This window comes from Notechis scutatus, chromosome 1 (assembly GCF_049901735.1).
Source record: "Notechis scutatus isolate UNSWTSFEM ecotype Mainland chromosome 1, rNotScu1.2, whole genome shotgun sequence".
Lineage (NCBI taxonomy): Eukaryota > Metazoa > Chordata > Lepidosauria > Squamata > Elapidae > Notechis > Notechis scutatus.
The window spans coordinates 274664931-274681900 of record NC_142009.1 but is presented as its reverse complement, the minus strand read 5'-3'; the positions used below and the strand labels follow the sequence as shown (position 1 = coordinate 274681900).

Genomic DNA, 16970 nt, shown 5'->3' with positions numbered 1-16970 from the left:
CTATGCTATGCTGGCTGGAGAATTCTGGAAGTCCACAAATCTTAAAGTTGCCAAGTTTGGAGACCTCTGTTTCATAGCATACAGCAATTGCATTCCATTCGTGAGCAGTCTCCCATCTATGTTATTAATGATGCAATACCCGGATGATGGTACCATGTAATATTTCTGAATATGCGAATCCATTTTGTCCCGTATTACGTCGTAACTAAATGAGGTGATGGAAGTCATACACAAAGAGCAGTAACAACTTCTTACCCAGGAAGTTCCTGGTAGGGGTGGCTTCCTTGATCCGGATACTGGTGGCTCCCATCGGAATGACAAAGATTTGATTGTAGCCTATAGGAGCAGAATAAATCAGCCAGAATAAATTCATTTTTCTGAGAGAGAATATAATAGAGAAGGAAGCCAGGGTAAAGTCATTCTTTTGGGCAGAGAAGCTCCATGGGAAAAGATATAAATTTTGCTGTAACTACTCCACTGATTTTTGAACTGTCTCCATCCGTATTCGTATTACCCATAAAGCTAGCCTTGCATGTAATTGATGTAATATGGCACAAAGCAGTGACATCAATGTATCACACTGCAGACATGCTACAGTAAAAACCTTCCCGAGTTACAGTGGTTGACTTTAGCTTTAAAGAGATAAAGAGATTAATAAGAACAATCAATCATATCTCTACCCCAGCCCCAGTCTAAAGTCTATTACATAGGAAGTCCTCAACTTACATAGGGTCATTTAATGATCATTCTAAGTTACACAGGCACTGAAAAAAGTGACTTACGACCGTTTTCCACAGTTACGACTTTTGAAGCATCCCCATGATCATGCGATCAAAATTCAGATGCTTGGCAACTGGTTCGTAGTTATGACCGTTGCTGTGTCCCAAAGTCACGCAATCCCCTTTTTGACCTTCTGACAAGCAGAGTCACCGGGAAAGCCAGAATCACTTAACAACCAGGTTACTAACTGATCAACTGCAGTGATTCACTTAACAACTGTGGCAAGGAAGGTCATAAAATGGGGAAAATACTAACATAACAAATGTCTCACTTAACAACAGACATTTTGGGGCTCAATTGTGATCGTAAGTCGAGGACTCCCTGTATTAGTCAATGGTACCTGCGCTGCAGTACCTTTAGGGAGGTTGGGCACATCAAAGAGTCCCTTGACTTCAAAACAAGCTCTTCCATTCCCACCGCACTGCAGGCACTTGTCTTCCTTTTGGGAAGAATCCAGCATTTTATCACAGCCAACAGCCTGTAAAATAGCAAAGTTGAAACCATCCACAGGGAAGATGGAGAAGACTCAGCTATCAGGAACTAGAAAGTCAAGACACTTCACAGTAAAGTTGATGACATATTTTTGAAGCAGTGATTCTCAAAGTTGGCAACCTTACGACGTGTAGATTTCGACTCCCAGAATGCCTGGGGTTGAAGTCCACACAACTCTCCATGCTTCCAAGTTTGAGAATTATTGCTTTAAAGCAGGGGTATCAAACTCAAGGCCTACGGGCTGGATTCTGCTTGCAGGGTGCTTAGATCTGGCCCATGGGGCCACCCTGGAAACAACGGAGGACCTGCCCATGGTGCCTCTGCCAGAACTTGGGAGGGCCATGTGCAGATAAAACGGAGCTCGGGGGGGGATGTGGAGCCCTCCTGAGCTCCATTTTCTCTGGTTGCAGGAAGCCATCGCAGCCAGAAACAGAGCTCAGAAGGGCCACATGTGGCTTTGGTAGAGAGTTGCAGGAGGCTCTCAGCCAGAAATGGAGCTTGGGAGGCCTCACAAGCTTGGGAGGCCTCACAAGCTTCGCTGGCAGAGAGCATGGGTGGCCACCACAGGTGCCCCTGACATGAGTGATGTTGAGCTGGCCATGCCCCCTGGTGACGCCACCCAGCTCCCCTTGATGTCAAACACAACCCTAATATGGCCCTCAATGAAATCTAGTTTGACACCCCTGCTTTAACGGCATCTAAAAAATGGAGAAAAGCATTGTTTGCAACTGTGAGCATCCATCTTTTCCTTTAAATTACTGTTATTTGGATCAGATGGAACAGACTTTTAAAAGAAATAATAATAATAAACCATTATATAAAACTGACTTAAACTAACAGATGAGCGCATATATAAATAGTGATTCTTTTTTCAAATCCTCTTTTTTAAAAAAAAAAAGAATACTGATTTTCCCACTCAGAACATCTCTGGGGATATCAAGGCCAGGACAACAGCAGCCATGTGTTTCATAACTTTTTCTCAGAACATCTTTCTAAAACAGCCTTGGTACCTACCAGGCCCTTGGGAGTTCAACATCCATACTTTCCAGACATCTGGCAGTGAATGTGTATATTTAGAGTTTTAAACAAGTTTGCCCAAAGTCTACACAAATGCCAGAGACATTTCCAGCACTGATATTTCAAATACACTGTGATATAATAATTCAAATACACTGTGATATAATAATTGTAGGAAAATCAACCCCATGGGGGATACATTAGAAATTTAATTCAACTAATGTTTGTGCAACCACTATTGACTCGTCAATAAAAATTAAAACACTGTCTGTTTTTTAACGCTAACTATTGATGTGGTCGCTTTAATAAAACTGCCTATTACCCTCTGTAATTGGTACTTCCAGAGCCCTCCTCCCACACCAGGCAAATAGCTTCTTCCTACATAAACATGTTCTTAGTAGAGAATCCAACAGATGCCTGTTGAGCAGAAAAGAGGGAGTCAAATTCAGAGGGACCAGAATAAGTAATCCTTGGTTTATGGACATTTATTTAACAATAATTCAAAATTACCATGGTCTCAAAAAAAAAAAAAGGACTTGCAACCTGTCCTCGAAGTTGTGACCATTGCACCACCCCCATGGTCACATGATCACAATTTGGGCATTTAGTAACTGGCTCATATGTACAATGGTTGTAGCACGTCCATGACAAACAGCTTTTGCAAGAGAGTGTAAGAGCAGATTTCTACATTTTGGAGAGAAAAATGAACAAAGCATCACAAAAGATAGTTTTGAAGCTGGAAAATAAGTCGCTCCAAACCCGCTAGTTAAAAAGGGACCGCTGTCAGGGTTTCCACATAGGAATGAAACTATTGTTTTTTCTAAATGTTGACATAGTAGAATGTGTGAATCCAGCCACTGTGGTTTTAACTAATGCATCATATTTGTTCCCAGTCTTTGTGGTTGCTCAACAGCTTTATTCTCCACTTGTACTTAACCATGGCAGAAACATGGCTGGCAGCATCCTTTTTCATTGTGCTCCCAAGATGTTGCCTTTTTCTCTGCTCCAGCTCATGAATGTGACAGGCTTAAGTCATCCTTCTCTGTGCTATCATCAAAGCACTCTTTCCTTCCTCAAATCTGCAAACTGCGCAATGCAAGGCATGCAAAAGACACTATGCTTACTCATTAGGTTAGAGGGGAAATTTGGAGACAAGGAATTGTTTGATTATTGAACTCTACCTAGAGTTGTGTTTGGTGAGATGGGCAGCTATGCAGATTTGATTAATAAATGAAAAGTAATAAAATGGATGAGAATAGAGACGTGTTTATTTAAGGGGATATGGACTTGTCCCTTCCTGTTCCATCTCAGCCTTGTCTGCTATTATCTTCCTAAAGTGTCTATTGTAGGCGAACTCTGAGCCAGGTGTCTGATCCTTACGGGCACAAGCTTGATGTCAACTCATAAAACATTTTGAATACACGTTTTATAGTTGACAACAGAAAGGGGAGGGGGTTTCAAAGAGCAGGCAACGGTCAAATCGAAAGTACATTCAGCCGATCACTTTCGAGTGCATTTCTCTAGTTGGATACTATAGAAATGATCCCTGAAAGTATAGTCTTCCATTCATATTTTCTTCTAAGACTGATTAGATGGCTGAAGCTTCTGCCGTGAAAAAATCTAATTGGAGAGCATGATTGATGACTCTTGGCTATGGATGTTTTTTCATTGGATGATACACCCAGAGGGGTGGGGGGGGAAAGCAGGATAAAGGGTGACAGTGAATTACGTATCTCAGAGTTGGCTATGCCCAGGTTAGTGCCGGATGTAGAATGTTACTTTCCAATAAATCCTCTTCAGTTTTGGAAGTGTGGCTCGAGGCTCATGATTTAATTGGTGTAACTGCTCCTGGAACCCTGACCCTTGACTCATTCTTCCATCCTTCCAAGGCCAGTAAAATAAGGACCCAGATTGTTGTGGGCAATATGCTGATTCTGTAAACTGCTTAAAGAGCAGAGGTGGGTATTCAGCAGGTTCTGACCGGTTCTGCAGAACCGGTAGCGGAAATTTTGAGTAGTTCAGAGAACTGGCAAATACCACCTCTGACTGGCCCCGCCCCCTTCTCTGCCTCCCAAGTCCCAGCTGATTGGCTGGGTCTTCTTTTGTTGTCCTGCCCAGGAGAACAGAGCTGGAAAGCAGGTTAGTGGGGTGGGGAGGGAATGGGGATTTTGCAGTAACCTTCCCCCAGGAGTTGGGTGGGAATGGAGATTTTACAGTAGCCTTCCCCTGTCACGCCACCAAGCCACGCCCACCAAGCCACGCCCACAGAACCAGTAGTAAAAAAGTTTGAATCCCACCACTGTTAAAGAGGGCTGTAAAGCACTTTGAAGGGATATATGCAGTAAGTCTCAATGCTATTGCTAAAGATTTAGACAGGAACAGTGCTGGGCTGGAGAGTTTTGGGCTCTCTCCCTCTCTCTCTCTCTCCCCCTTTGTATAATCATTTTGTTTATCTAAGAAGACAGGAATGCAGTAGATTGTACATTTTAAGCATTGGGGCTGGGTTTTTTTGCATTTCTCCAGCAATCCTCTTTCTAGGTACCCGAAATGTTTCCTGCCACAACCAGTACCCACCTCTACAACATGAGGATGCTACCATTTTCCTTGCTTTACGGGAGAGTGGGGAAAAAATGGTGGCTAGTTAACTGAAATGGTGATCGTCCAGGATGGTGCAACAGTGCCAGACTGCTCTAACATACATGCCACTCTGTTGTGTTTTTTCACTCATTTTGTGCAAGGCTGAAATAACATTTCGGGGGACCAGTAGGACCTGCTCTTTGTCACCGCTTCCCAAACAAAATACAGAGGACTGCATAAGTTGGCATTTGTTATCCATAGAAAGGAAGAGAGAGATATCCTGGAAAGGCACCCTTTGTGACATCAATTTATTTATTTTTAATTTTTTTTAAAAAAAACTTCATTCAATGCTGGTTACAACCAAATGCAGTGGAGAGGAAGAAGCTGAGCAAATAGCAGGATCCTGTGTTACACCCTTCCTGCCACAGTGCTTCGATTAGGAAATGTCTTTCCTTTGGTTGGTTTCAGGCTTAAATGGGAAGAAAGAAGAACCCAAAAGCTGTACCAATAACTTTGCCGTCAAAGCCTGCACACAAGTAATGGAGACACCGTTTCACAAAGGCAGGGGAAGCAAGAGAAGGGTCAGCAAAGGGGGTAACAAAATTCATGTTAAAATATCCGCTAACTCAGGGATGGGTAGATAAAAGCTTTTTTCCCCCAGCAGTCAAGTTCTTGGTCTTCTGATTGTTTTTCTGGTCCTTGAAAACCCTCTGGTGGCCAAGGGTGGAAGTTCAAGAGCTAAAAGAATTTAAAATCAAGGTGCATCTGAGCCTTTTCCCAGGGAAAAAAAAGAGAGGGTATTCTTCATTTCACCTTTGTTATAAGCAAGGGTGGGATGCAATTTTTTTTAACAACCAGTTCTGTGGGCGTGGCTTAGTTGGTGGGTGTGGCTTGGTGGTCATGTGACTGGGTGGACATGGCTTGGTGGTCATGTTACTGACTGGCCGTGGCCAACTCAATATCACTCACATCGAGGTCCTCATCGCCTCGCCTGGCTTCTTGTAACTGTGGGGATGCTGCAACAGTCGTAAGTGTGAAAAATGGTCATAGGTCACTTTTTTCAATGGTCACTCCACACAAGCAAAGTACCAGCAAAGGAGGGGGGAAAAAAAACTCCAGAGAAGTTCCAGACACAGCAAATCTAGTCCTGCCAAGAATGTAATAAGGGTTAACGGAGAGGCAGTTTCTGTAAGCAACCCCAGAATGTTTCTTTCCTGCCTTCCTTACAGGATTAGGCCAGTAATTTCTTCTAACAACCGGTTCTCCGAACTGCTTAGAATGTTAACAACTGGTTCTAGCGAATAGGTGCGAACTGGTAGAATCCCACCCCTGGTTATAAGATGGAGATCCACTGACATGAACTGTTTTCAGAAAGGCCTTTTAACATGTAAAGGGCCCAGACATCCTTTTCATGCTGGCTGGGAGTTGAAATCCACATATCCTAAAGCTAATAAGTTTGAAAAACACTGTCCTACAGTATCTGGTACCACTTTGGTGGCAAGTAACAGCGCTCCAAGATATCATGCTGTCCACATGACCACAGAAATGTCTTCAGACAGTGCTGGCTCAATAGTCTTGAAGCGGAGATGAGCACCATCCCTTAAAGTTGGCAATGCCTAGCAGAATAAAATCCTGCTTTACCTTGTAGGAAGTTAGTACCTACCCCTCTCCTAGAAAAATGAAATATTAAAAAGGCAGAATATTTCCTCTAAAAAGAGCAGAAACTCAGAAGCAGAAACTCACCTCAGAAGCAGAAGCTCCTTTGTTAATGGGTGGGCCATTAAGGCCTGGGCCAGAATACTTTACATAACAAAGATCTCCAGGTAAAGCTATAGCAATTGCCAAAAGCCCTTTTCAGTGCAGCATCATCCAGCAAGGCTCAACCAAGCCTGGAACTCAGGACAGCCTATAGAGTTGCCCCTGCATGGCCCCATGGGAGTCTGACAATCAATCAGAATCCAAGCTCCAATTCAAATCCCAACAAAGGGTATAAAACCCAGGCACTCTCAGCATATCAGCCCTTCTTCTTGATTTCTTCCTTCACCTTGAAGCATGTGATCATCCTTCCTTTTCACTCTGTAACTCCAGGCCATGTCGTCCTGTCCACCATTAAACCTTCCGAACAGCCTCCATGTTTCCAGGGTCTTTTTCCCCACTTGGAACTGAACCCAGAAGGATATTTCTTCCAACCACCTTACAGCATCTGAATTACAATCCTCTCCTTTCCCCTTTCTGTTATCTCCCAGTCCCTTTATGAGGATTTCAGATGCATACAACTCAGTGAACAAAATGCACGGTGATCCTTGGCCTCTTGGATTCTCTGATCTAATGTGTTAGGTCTGAATTTCCCTCAGAAAGCTACTTCTTTTTAATCTTACCCTGGTTTCTGATTATCCCTTGATTATTCTGGGAACTTCCAAGAGATCAGGCCCTCACCCTGAATTATACAGTGACTGGGAAAAAACACTCTGGGTGGTCTAAGGGTGTACCTGATCATAACCAACAAAGTGCTGGAAGAGATGGATAAGGGAATGAGGAAAGACTGAATTGGGCAAAAGAAATATGGACTTTCTGATATTTATAGTCATCTGCTGTAGATTTAAAAGGCATCGTTGCAATAAAAAAAACACAATAGAATTGAATTGTGTAGACAATATGCTGATATTCAGTAAACTACAAAAAAAAAACCAAAAACCAACAGAAGGCTCACTATTAGCTTTAGCTCGGGGGGGGGGGGGCAATGTTGAAGCTTGGCAAATTGTGCAACACCTCCTTTAATGTGTGATGTCCCCACGTGCTTAAAAGCAGCCTACACCCTTCCCCCAAGTTAAAGGCAGTTCTTGGCCAACAAAGCCCTCCTCACCCCTGATTTTGTCTGGCTTGAGATATTATGTGGACTCAGTCAACATGATTCATAGAATGAGTTTTAACGCTAAGCATGTGCAGCGAATGCCGTCAATTATAACTTGGTCAACAAAACGTTCAAACAAAATAAAAAGTTAGTCATGGTATGTGAATTTAGGGGTCTCAGCTTAGTTTATCAAATAAGTCTGTGGTAGGATAAAATGAGGTAATTCCATATATGGTCTGAGGAAGTTCAGAGTTCATCTATGAGGCAAAAAAGACAGGAAATGTGGCATTGTTTCTGAAAGCGAGGGAAGACAAATACGTACGCGGCAGGACCCTTGCACACAAACATCGTTCTTCCCTGGTTCACAAGGAGTTCCATCGGCGACAGCTTCTTTCTGCCTATAGTAGAAATTTTCTCCTTTTGGGATGCAGTTTAATTCACATTTATTGGGAGCTGCAAGCAAAATTAAAAAGCAACATGTTATTTTGCTGTTTGAGTTTTATGGGTTTGTTTACTTTGATTCTTCTACAAATGGAGAAAAGCAAAACTTTATTAGATTGGCTTTACTTGGCTTTAATAAGCCAGGGTTTAAGAATGCTAATCCTGGAATAAGATAAGAGGTTAAAGGGTAGACCACAGTTAATTCAGGCTTGAATCCGACCTATCTTTAATTTGGACATGGACTGAAACAAGAATTGCTCAAAACATTAGCTGATTTTATTGCATTCACTCTCTAAGCCATAATACTTTTGGTTTGATTTGGTGTGGTGCATTGTGCAAATGTAGCCAATTGTGTTTTGTTCAATAAACAGGATTCAGCAAATAGTGACAAGGTAGACATAGTTCATTTAGCTTATGGTTAATCAAATCGCAGACTTACCCGTCATGCTGTTATCCTTTGGACTAAGCAACTTTAAGAAAAGCTGAGGGGAAAAAAGTAAGATAAAGCAAACAAGCAAGATATAACAATTAAAGAAATAAGATGAGGTGAGAAAAAGAAAAGTAAATACAGCTCAATTAGGATAAAGTACATCGTCCTTATTCACTATATTTCTCCAAAGCTATCTTTGAGAACCATCCTTATAGAATCAGGTCTATAGATCAATTCAAGGACTGCCTTTTATTTTTTGGAGATCTCATTTCAGCCACAACTTTTTCAGGGTCCCCCTTCCTCCTGATACATTAATTCTTCATTCATACATTTTTCAGTTCATTCAGTCTCTCTAAATATTGACTGGGGGTTTGCCTTATTTACTTCTAAGATTTTCCTAAACTCCACTTAGCATTACTTTTAATGCTTTGCATAAACAAACTCAACATGGTTCTGTGGCATCATTCATACATCATTTATTTCACTTTATTCCAAGCACCTTCACTATCTCCTTTTCTTATAGTCACTTTTACCAATTCTGTTGGGAGATTAATCTGTCTTCATATATTTTTTCAATACAGGATTTGAACTTTCTCTTCATGCAGCCGTTCTTCCATTCTAGTTTGTTACATTTATTTCCTTTCTTCTGTGCCTATTTACCTATGATCTGTTCTTGACACTATCAACGGTCTGTGCCATATTCAGACTCTGTCATCACTGTATCCTTCACTGTTCTCTCAATCTTCATCGTAAGTGGAAGGGCCATTGCAAGCAGATTGCACAAAGGCACCGCGATTGGGGGAACAGCATCAAATTAAGTTTTCAAAATTGTTCTTCATTCCAACTGCATCAGCAGCCAACTCACACCAGATTTCACTTCTTCCAAACCAAGACAAGGGCTGTATATCAGTTCAGAGAAACCATATGTATTGCACAATCTGAAACTTTGAGTGACCCTAACTTCTTTCAATGCACATATTGTTAGAGTTCTGGGAAGCTCTGCCTAACAAATACGAGCTGTGGCAAGCCTTCCCCTATACCGCAACAAAACAACAGCCTTCCACCTTTAAAGCTTATTACAAACTTCCTGTCTAGTCTTAACCGCTATCCTGTTTCTCAAATATAGCAAATAAAATGATTATGCGGAAGGGGTGGCAAAATGCATTTTGCACAAAGGTGCCTTACAGATCAATGGCGGTCCTGATAAATGAACAAATCAATCATCCTTTGGAATGCATTCCTGTTCCCGTGAATAGACATATCATTAAAGGGCACACTGAAACAGACTTTTTTCTAAGTAGAAATTAACCAATCAATCATCATTCCCATTCATTCTTGAGTCTTTGAAAAAGCCCAATCACTTTTTCTGCGCTCACATGCCATTTATGTCAGCTAGCAGAACAAATCTTTATCTTGGATTGCATTCATTCCAAGCATGGCACATTTCCCTCCCCCACCCCACAAACGCATCTCTGGTTCTTTCATTATCACCATTCACTAGAGTGTAACATGCAATTATCAGCAAAGTATCTCCTTTTTGTGTAGACATCCACAAGAATGAAAATGAGACCGATTCATATTTTCTGACATATGTTTAGCCCTTTCATTCATAATTAAAACTTCCCATTCACTTCCCTGCATGTATAAATGAACTCTACTCCTCAAGATCACACCATTTCTACTTAAATCTTTTATATCCTTTCCCTTTCTCTTATTTCACAAGCATACAAAAAAAAAATCCATTTTCCTTTCTTTCCATTTGTTGATACCTGCTCTTTATCATTTTATTCCTCTTCCATTCCAGGTTGTAAATTTCCATTTCATTTCATTTATTTATTATTATAGTTACCAATTTAATGAGTCCAAGCATACTGATCCCTGCCACTCATCATGGCTTTGGTTAGCTGAGGCTTCAATGTAGCATTTTTATGTAAGACTGCTGGTGCTTGCCAACCTGCCTCATTTTTCAGCCAGAAGATTCAAATCCAGGAAACCCCTCCTGGCACCCGCACAACATCCATTCAACAACTGTAGCATCAATTCCCAATGGAAAGCCAAATGGGTCACTGAACACCCAGGCCTAGGAAGACATATAAATGACCCCACAAAAAAACTAGTTCAGGCTTTGATCTACCATATCAGCAATGGACAATCCTGAATAGGATTCCCATCTCACATGGCGTCTAATGGGACTATCTGTATAAAAGTATCCTTCCGTCATTGTGACTGCAGGGTCCCACATCAAACTGGCTGTAAGCTGAGGGCATGTACCTGATCTGATTTTTTTTAATACAAAGGATCCTGTGCTTCAGTGTTAGATGGCCAGGACCAGAGGTCTCCAAACTTGGCAACTTTAAGACTTATGGACTTCAACTCCCAGAATACCCTAGCCAACCATGCTGGCTGGGGAATTCTGGGAGTTGAAGTCCACAAGTCTTAAAATTGCCAAGTTTGGGGACCCCTGGCCTAGACATTGATATTTGAACACATATCTTTTTAATATTTATATTTTATTGTATTTTTATTAACTGAGGTGAAATGTTACTATATATTGCTCGTCTATGTAGGTAGCTGAATAAATAAATAAATATGTAGGACTTTTCATATTGTTTTATTTGGATATGACATAATGAGTAACGATTGTTAAGGTATAAATAAGTTTGGCAATCTATGCAAATTGCAGCATGCCTTAGCAACGGTAAGGACAGAGGCAGTCAGTTTTGAGATATTGTGATCTCTATGGTTGCAAGTCCAATCCTAACTCTATCAGGCTCATGATATACTGTGCAGGATAGGATCTCAACTATAGAAAGTTTAGTAGTTTGGAATATGCAGGGGGATATTAATGGAATGCCATATGCAGTGGAAAGTAGTATATAGTGCTTAGCGGCAGATAAGGATGACCATGAAGATTTTCTAGCCAACTTTAACTCATTTTTCTGCAATATCAGAAAAGAATACTGAAGGACCATGTACTGTATTTGTCTATGATTGGCACGGGAGAAGATCAATTTATATTAAAAAATTACACTTAGCGTTTCTCCCCTAATGATCATATTCTATTATACTGGCCATGAAGCCATATCCTTTTCTTTCGACTCATAATTAGTCTGCTATTCATCTTGATCACAGAGCTAAATATTATTGTCCACTATGAACTTTGTCAGAGGAGGACAGATTTGCAAAGGGAAACAGCCAAATAAGTCACAATCACATACAAAAAAAAGTTAGACTTCAAATTATTGTCAGATTACCATATCAAAATTTTTTTTTAAAGTATGATGAAATTTAGAGGAAAAACAGCTGTAGAAAGTTCAGCATCTTAATTGGCTTGTGTTCTCCACGTCAATGAATATACACTCCGCGTCAGTGAATATAGGTTGTGATTAAAGTGGGCTTGAATAATGCAATATTAGAATTAGTGCAATCGTAAAGTGATACAAAGTATTGAGCCAGTACTTAGTTATGCGAAGTACAGTTGCGGTTACTGGATTTTAGACACCGATGCTTGTTTATATTGGTGCACAAAATGGATAAAAGAAAGATTTGTTTCAATGAAAACACTACAAGCTCAAAAAAAGAGGCTCATTATTACATTACAGCAAAAACTGGGTGTGATTGAACACAGTCATACAACTCTAAAGTACGATGAGATTTTGGAATGCCTGAATCAATGGTATGCAGGGGAAATAAAAATGTAAAGTACGATGAGATTTTGGAATGCCTGAATCAATGGTATGCAGGGGAAATAAAAATGTAAAGTTGCGGGGGTGGGGGGGTTGCGGGTTTTTTTTTTTTGTGGTTTGTAAACAGCTACAGGGAGTAGAAGTGTTTCAGTGATAGAAACAGAACATCTATAAAGACTGAGGATTGCAATCAAAAGCAACATTCCCCTTAGCAGAGCAGACTAAGATAAAAGCTTTAAATTTAGGAAGCAAAAGAAAAAAGCAATGAAGTAGGAGAATCATTTTATGCAAGTGTTGGTTGGGTTGATCAATTTAAAAATCGAGTAAGCTTACCTTTAAGAATGATACGTAGAAATTTTTGTTTTTATTTTGCTTTCTATAGCTATTTTGTGATTTTGCTAACCATAAATTTACATTCCTTTAAACCTTTACTGTAATATTTCATAAACAAACAAATAAAAACATGATTAAATATTTTCATTGCATACTTCCATAAAGCTGGAACCAATTACCTGATTTCTATAGTATATCTTGGTCGAGGTTTATCTGGGTTTTGGCATCCTCCCAACTGTGGTTGTTGCGTTATCTTGTGGAAGTCTGCAATTTATCATCCTGGCCTGCCGTATTAATGACTCCAGTGTGGTTTGTGGTGGGTTTTTTTTATTTCTAATTATTTTTACTTTTGGTTTGGACTGCATTTACTCTACTCATAGACTGTTTTTGGAAGAGTTTGATATCAAGTCAAGAATAATTGGACATTGGGGGCCAAGGTTGGAGGCATTAAAAGGAATTTATTCTACTTTTGTGACTGTATTGTTTTTGTGACACACCCCGGGTCATCACAGGGTTGGAATAGGACCACCAAGGTTCCTTCCAACCTTGTTATTCTACGTTCTATGTTCTAAATATTACTTGCAATAGTGCAAATTTGAATAATGCAACTATTTTGTGGGATTCATTAATTGAAACCTAACTGGATTCCAAATGAGCAAAACCAAATTGAGTGATTCCTTTATGTTTCAAAATTTCTTCACTGATCAGATGTATCCCAGGAATTTTAAGAATTAGAATACGATCAGGTTTTTCCCTTCGCCATTTCTCTACTCTGCTCTTCCTTCCTCTGAGTGTATCTTTCATTCTAACAGCAGATTTTTTTTAAATTACATTTTTACGATTTTTATACAATTTAATTTTTAATGTAATTTGTAATTTGTTAAAAATTAAATTGATATTTGTAAACATTAAATTACTGAAATTTGTAAAAATCTGTTGCTTTTCCTTATCAAACTGAAGGACAGGCTAAATAATTTAAATAAATGTTCCCAGACAAGAAATCTCCGCAAATATTTCCCCCCCTTTCCCTCAGATTTTCTGTCACCTTCTATGAAGAGTCGGCAATAGGAATCAATGAAGTACCTCCATAATAAGGGAGCCACTTGTACTTCTTCCCTTGAAATTCTGTCCCATCAAACTCGGCACACTGTTCTGCTCGAAAATCTCTGGAGCCGTCAGGACAGTCCTATAGAAAAGAAAAATCTAAAATAGAGGAGACGTAGAAGCAAAAAAGCAACTGATTTCGAAGAATACTCCAGAATTTCGTTTGTGTATTTTCCTCCAAGTGAGGATTCCTGCTTATATGCTGCCTTCTCTTATCTTTTTAAAAATGTTCTATTGAGTTATTGTAATTTAGCCTTGATCCTATTGGCTATCTCTTAAACCATTGTTTTTTTTCAGCAGTCCTGTAGAAATGGGGAGCTGCAAAACAGTTACACTGGGTGGATGTTGGTCCATTCTCTCACTGTCTTATTTATTTATGTTTAATGGTTTTGAAGGGTTGTTCTGAATGTGTTTTCAACTGTTTGTTTTAACGCACACTGCCCAGAGTCATGTTTAAAGTGAGATGGGCAGCTATACAAATTTGATAAATACATTTCTTTGATTGTTATGAGCTGTTGTTGTGAGTCAGGCAGCATACAAGCTTAACAAACAAATAATTAAAAAAATATCACCAGCATGCCGTTAAAACTAGGAGAGAGTAGTAAATGCATTTTTGGATCAAAGATGTTTGGGTTCATATTTATTTTCCATTATTAAGCTGTTTGCATAACTTTGGCCTAATCATCTAGTTCCATAAAATGACCAAAATTATTCAGATTTTCAATTCCCATCCATTACATGCTTATGATAAATGGACAGTTATAAATATTTTAAGAAACAAACCAATATATTACCTGAATGTTGCATGAGCGATAACTTTGGGCTGGTCCTATGCAACTAGATCCACCGTCTGTCCTGAAATACACAATAACAATCAACAAAAGCTTGTAAATGATTAGTGATGCCCAAACTATACTTTGCGAGATCATTTTTAATATTTCTAACAAGGCAGTAGTTGCCAAGAAACTTTCTTCTGCTCCATGTCTATAGAGATTCTCAGTTATCCAGATCTTGGTTGTCCCAAAGGTGCTTTTTCAAGAGGCAACTGGACTTTCTGGTTTTTCTTTGAAGATATTTTGCTTTTCGTCCAAGAAGCTTCTTTAGTCTTTGGGACAGCATTCAGGTTTCTTTCTCTTTAGCTATAGACTCTCAAAAGAGATAATCAACCAGCCCAAAAGAGAACAAAAAGACTCCAGCACCTCCAGCTCCCAGATCAGCATAGGTTAAATTCAGACCAACAATCAAGTAAGCAATACCCCAATCAAGAAATGGCCAAAGAGCCATCAGTAAACAGCCCAACCAAAGAATTCCATCCCCATCCATACAGATAGGCAAGTCATCAGAATATAAACTGACAACAAGCAGCACTCCTCACTAGCACTGATGATGTTTGCAAGAAAACAAGCAAGCTCAGAGAGCGCCAAGGACCCCTTATTTCACTTTTTGGGAAAGAGTAGCAACTCCTTCTCAGAGCACCAAACTGACAGATAAGGTGTGATTTAATTGTCAAACATTTTAAGATGTGACCTTAGCCACACAAGGATTTTATTCTGGAAGCCTTGGGTAACATTTAAATAACCCAAAGGAATGGTACAGTGATCTCACTAACATATTAATCATAAAGAAATGCTGCATAATTCATTCCCACCCATAAGATCTGAGCAATTTAATCTCCAGCCCAGCCATTTGGGAATGGCTTGTGAAATTGCATTCCTATTCAACTTTAAGCAGAAGATGCTGCCAAGTAAGGTTTTTAATCTGCAAGTACCTTGACTCATGACAGAAGCTTAAAAGATATCAGGACTGTAAATCTATATGTGGCAGGCTGGGTAGAGTTCCTATTTTTTTCCTGACAAAATTCATTAGTGAACAAACCTCTGGGCACAATAGGATATGGATCATAATAGAATCCTGCTTCATAAAAGCATGTTGTGCAAAGTGAACTATTTCTAAACGTGGTTGCCATCGTGTAAATTCACTGCAGTGGGAAGTACACAGTTTGCTTCAGGGAAGGGAGTGGTATAATTTCCTCTGATGCCAATTTTGGCTGAAAAACAGGTGAACACAGTGGAAAGAATTCAGGTTTGTATGATTCCTGCATGTGCCAATCCTACTGAAGTCAGTGACACTGAGGGCAAGAAAAGAGAATGTAGAGCCACACTTTTGGAAAATACTCTCTCAAATCTATGAACTTTTCTTGGTACCATGAGCTTTCTTTCTTTGGCCACACAACTGGGAGTTCTGGACTTGCTGTTCCGATGTATTTGTAATCCTTTCCCCAGTCTGAGGAAGGTTGATCCAAGTTTTATCATAAGGTCATAGTGGTTACTTATTGGACAGGATCCAAAGGACTTTCCTGCGGGCATCACTTCTTCTATGGAAAAATTGATTTTTTTTTTCAGTTAAGAGATTGCCTACAGTATTGATGAATTTTAATGGCATCCCTCAAATATTGGTCCAATAATAAGAAGAAAAATAATACTTTTCCATGGGCTAAACAGTGAATATAAGCTTTTGAGTTATATAAAGAATATTTTTCTGAATTGGAAGGTCAAAATTATGCAAATATCTAGTACATCTTTGCTTGCTGAAAGACTAGGAAAAAATTGACCCCGCATTCCTCTATTTTTTTTTTTTAAAAAGTGGTTAATTTTAAAATTGTTTTTCTAAATGTATTTAGGAATTTACTGTTCAATTATCAGAATAGGGAAATGCTCGTAATCTATTTAGTATTTCTCACAGGAGACTCTTCTCACAGCAATATCATATATGTGTGTGGGGGGGGGCACACTCTTCACAGACCTGATTAAACCAAATTTATAACTTTGATTGCCACCACCAGGTGGATTTGCAGTTGACTGACTAAGCACATCCAGAGTGTGGTCCTCAATGGAACTACATTCAGGGAAGTATTCAGTGTATCTCAACATTCTGTCTTGGGCTCAATGTTCTGCAGCATCTTTGTCTAGACCTACATGAAGGGATTGAACAGGCATTCATCAAATTTGAAGATGACACCAAACTGGGTGCAATTGCTAACACTTTGGAAGATAGACTCAAGAGTCAGAAGAATTTTGATAGTCTTGAGCAGGGCTGCCAAACTCGCAGTCCGTGGACCATATGCATCATGCGCTGGCCACAGCCACACCTGGTTTAGCGAAAGGGAAAAAGTCGTGAGACATCACGTGACGATGCCGTGACGATGCAGGATTGACACCCCTGACTTTGAGCATTGGGCCCTATCCAACAAGATGCAATT

At 39.8% G+C, this 16970-nt stretch overlaps 1 protein-coding gene and 1 pseudogene across 10 annotated transcripts in view; both read right to left on the bottom strand.

The window, feature by feature from the left end:
* Positions 1-16970, bottom strand: part of PAPLN (papilin, proteoglycan like sulfated glycoprotein) — a 98251-nt gene that overhangs the window by 34049 nt on the left and 47232 nt on the right. For all 10 annotated transcript variants that reach the window (XM_087951633.1, XM_087951634.1, XM_087951631.1 and 7 more), the window contains 5 exons: positions 14506-14566; positions 13691-13793; positions 8040-8170; positions 1135-1258; positions 256-336 (listed from right to left, as the gene is read on the bottom strand). In XM_087951633.1, the coding sequence (XP_087807759.1) occupies positions 256-336; positions 1135-1258; positions 8040-8170; positions 13691-13793; positions 14506-14566 (500 nt within the window). The remainder of the gene's footprint in view (positions 1-255; positions 337-1134; positions 1259-8039; positions 8171-13690; positions 13794-14505; positions 14567-16970) is intronic.
* LOC113414388 (small nucleolar RNA U3) lies at positions 3744-3851 on the bottom strand (annotated as a pseudogene).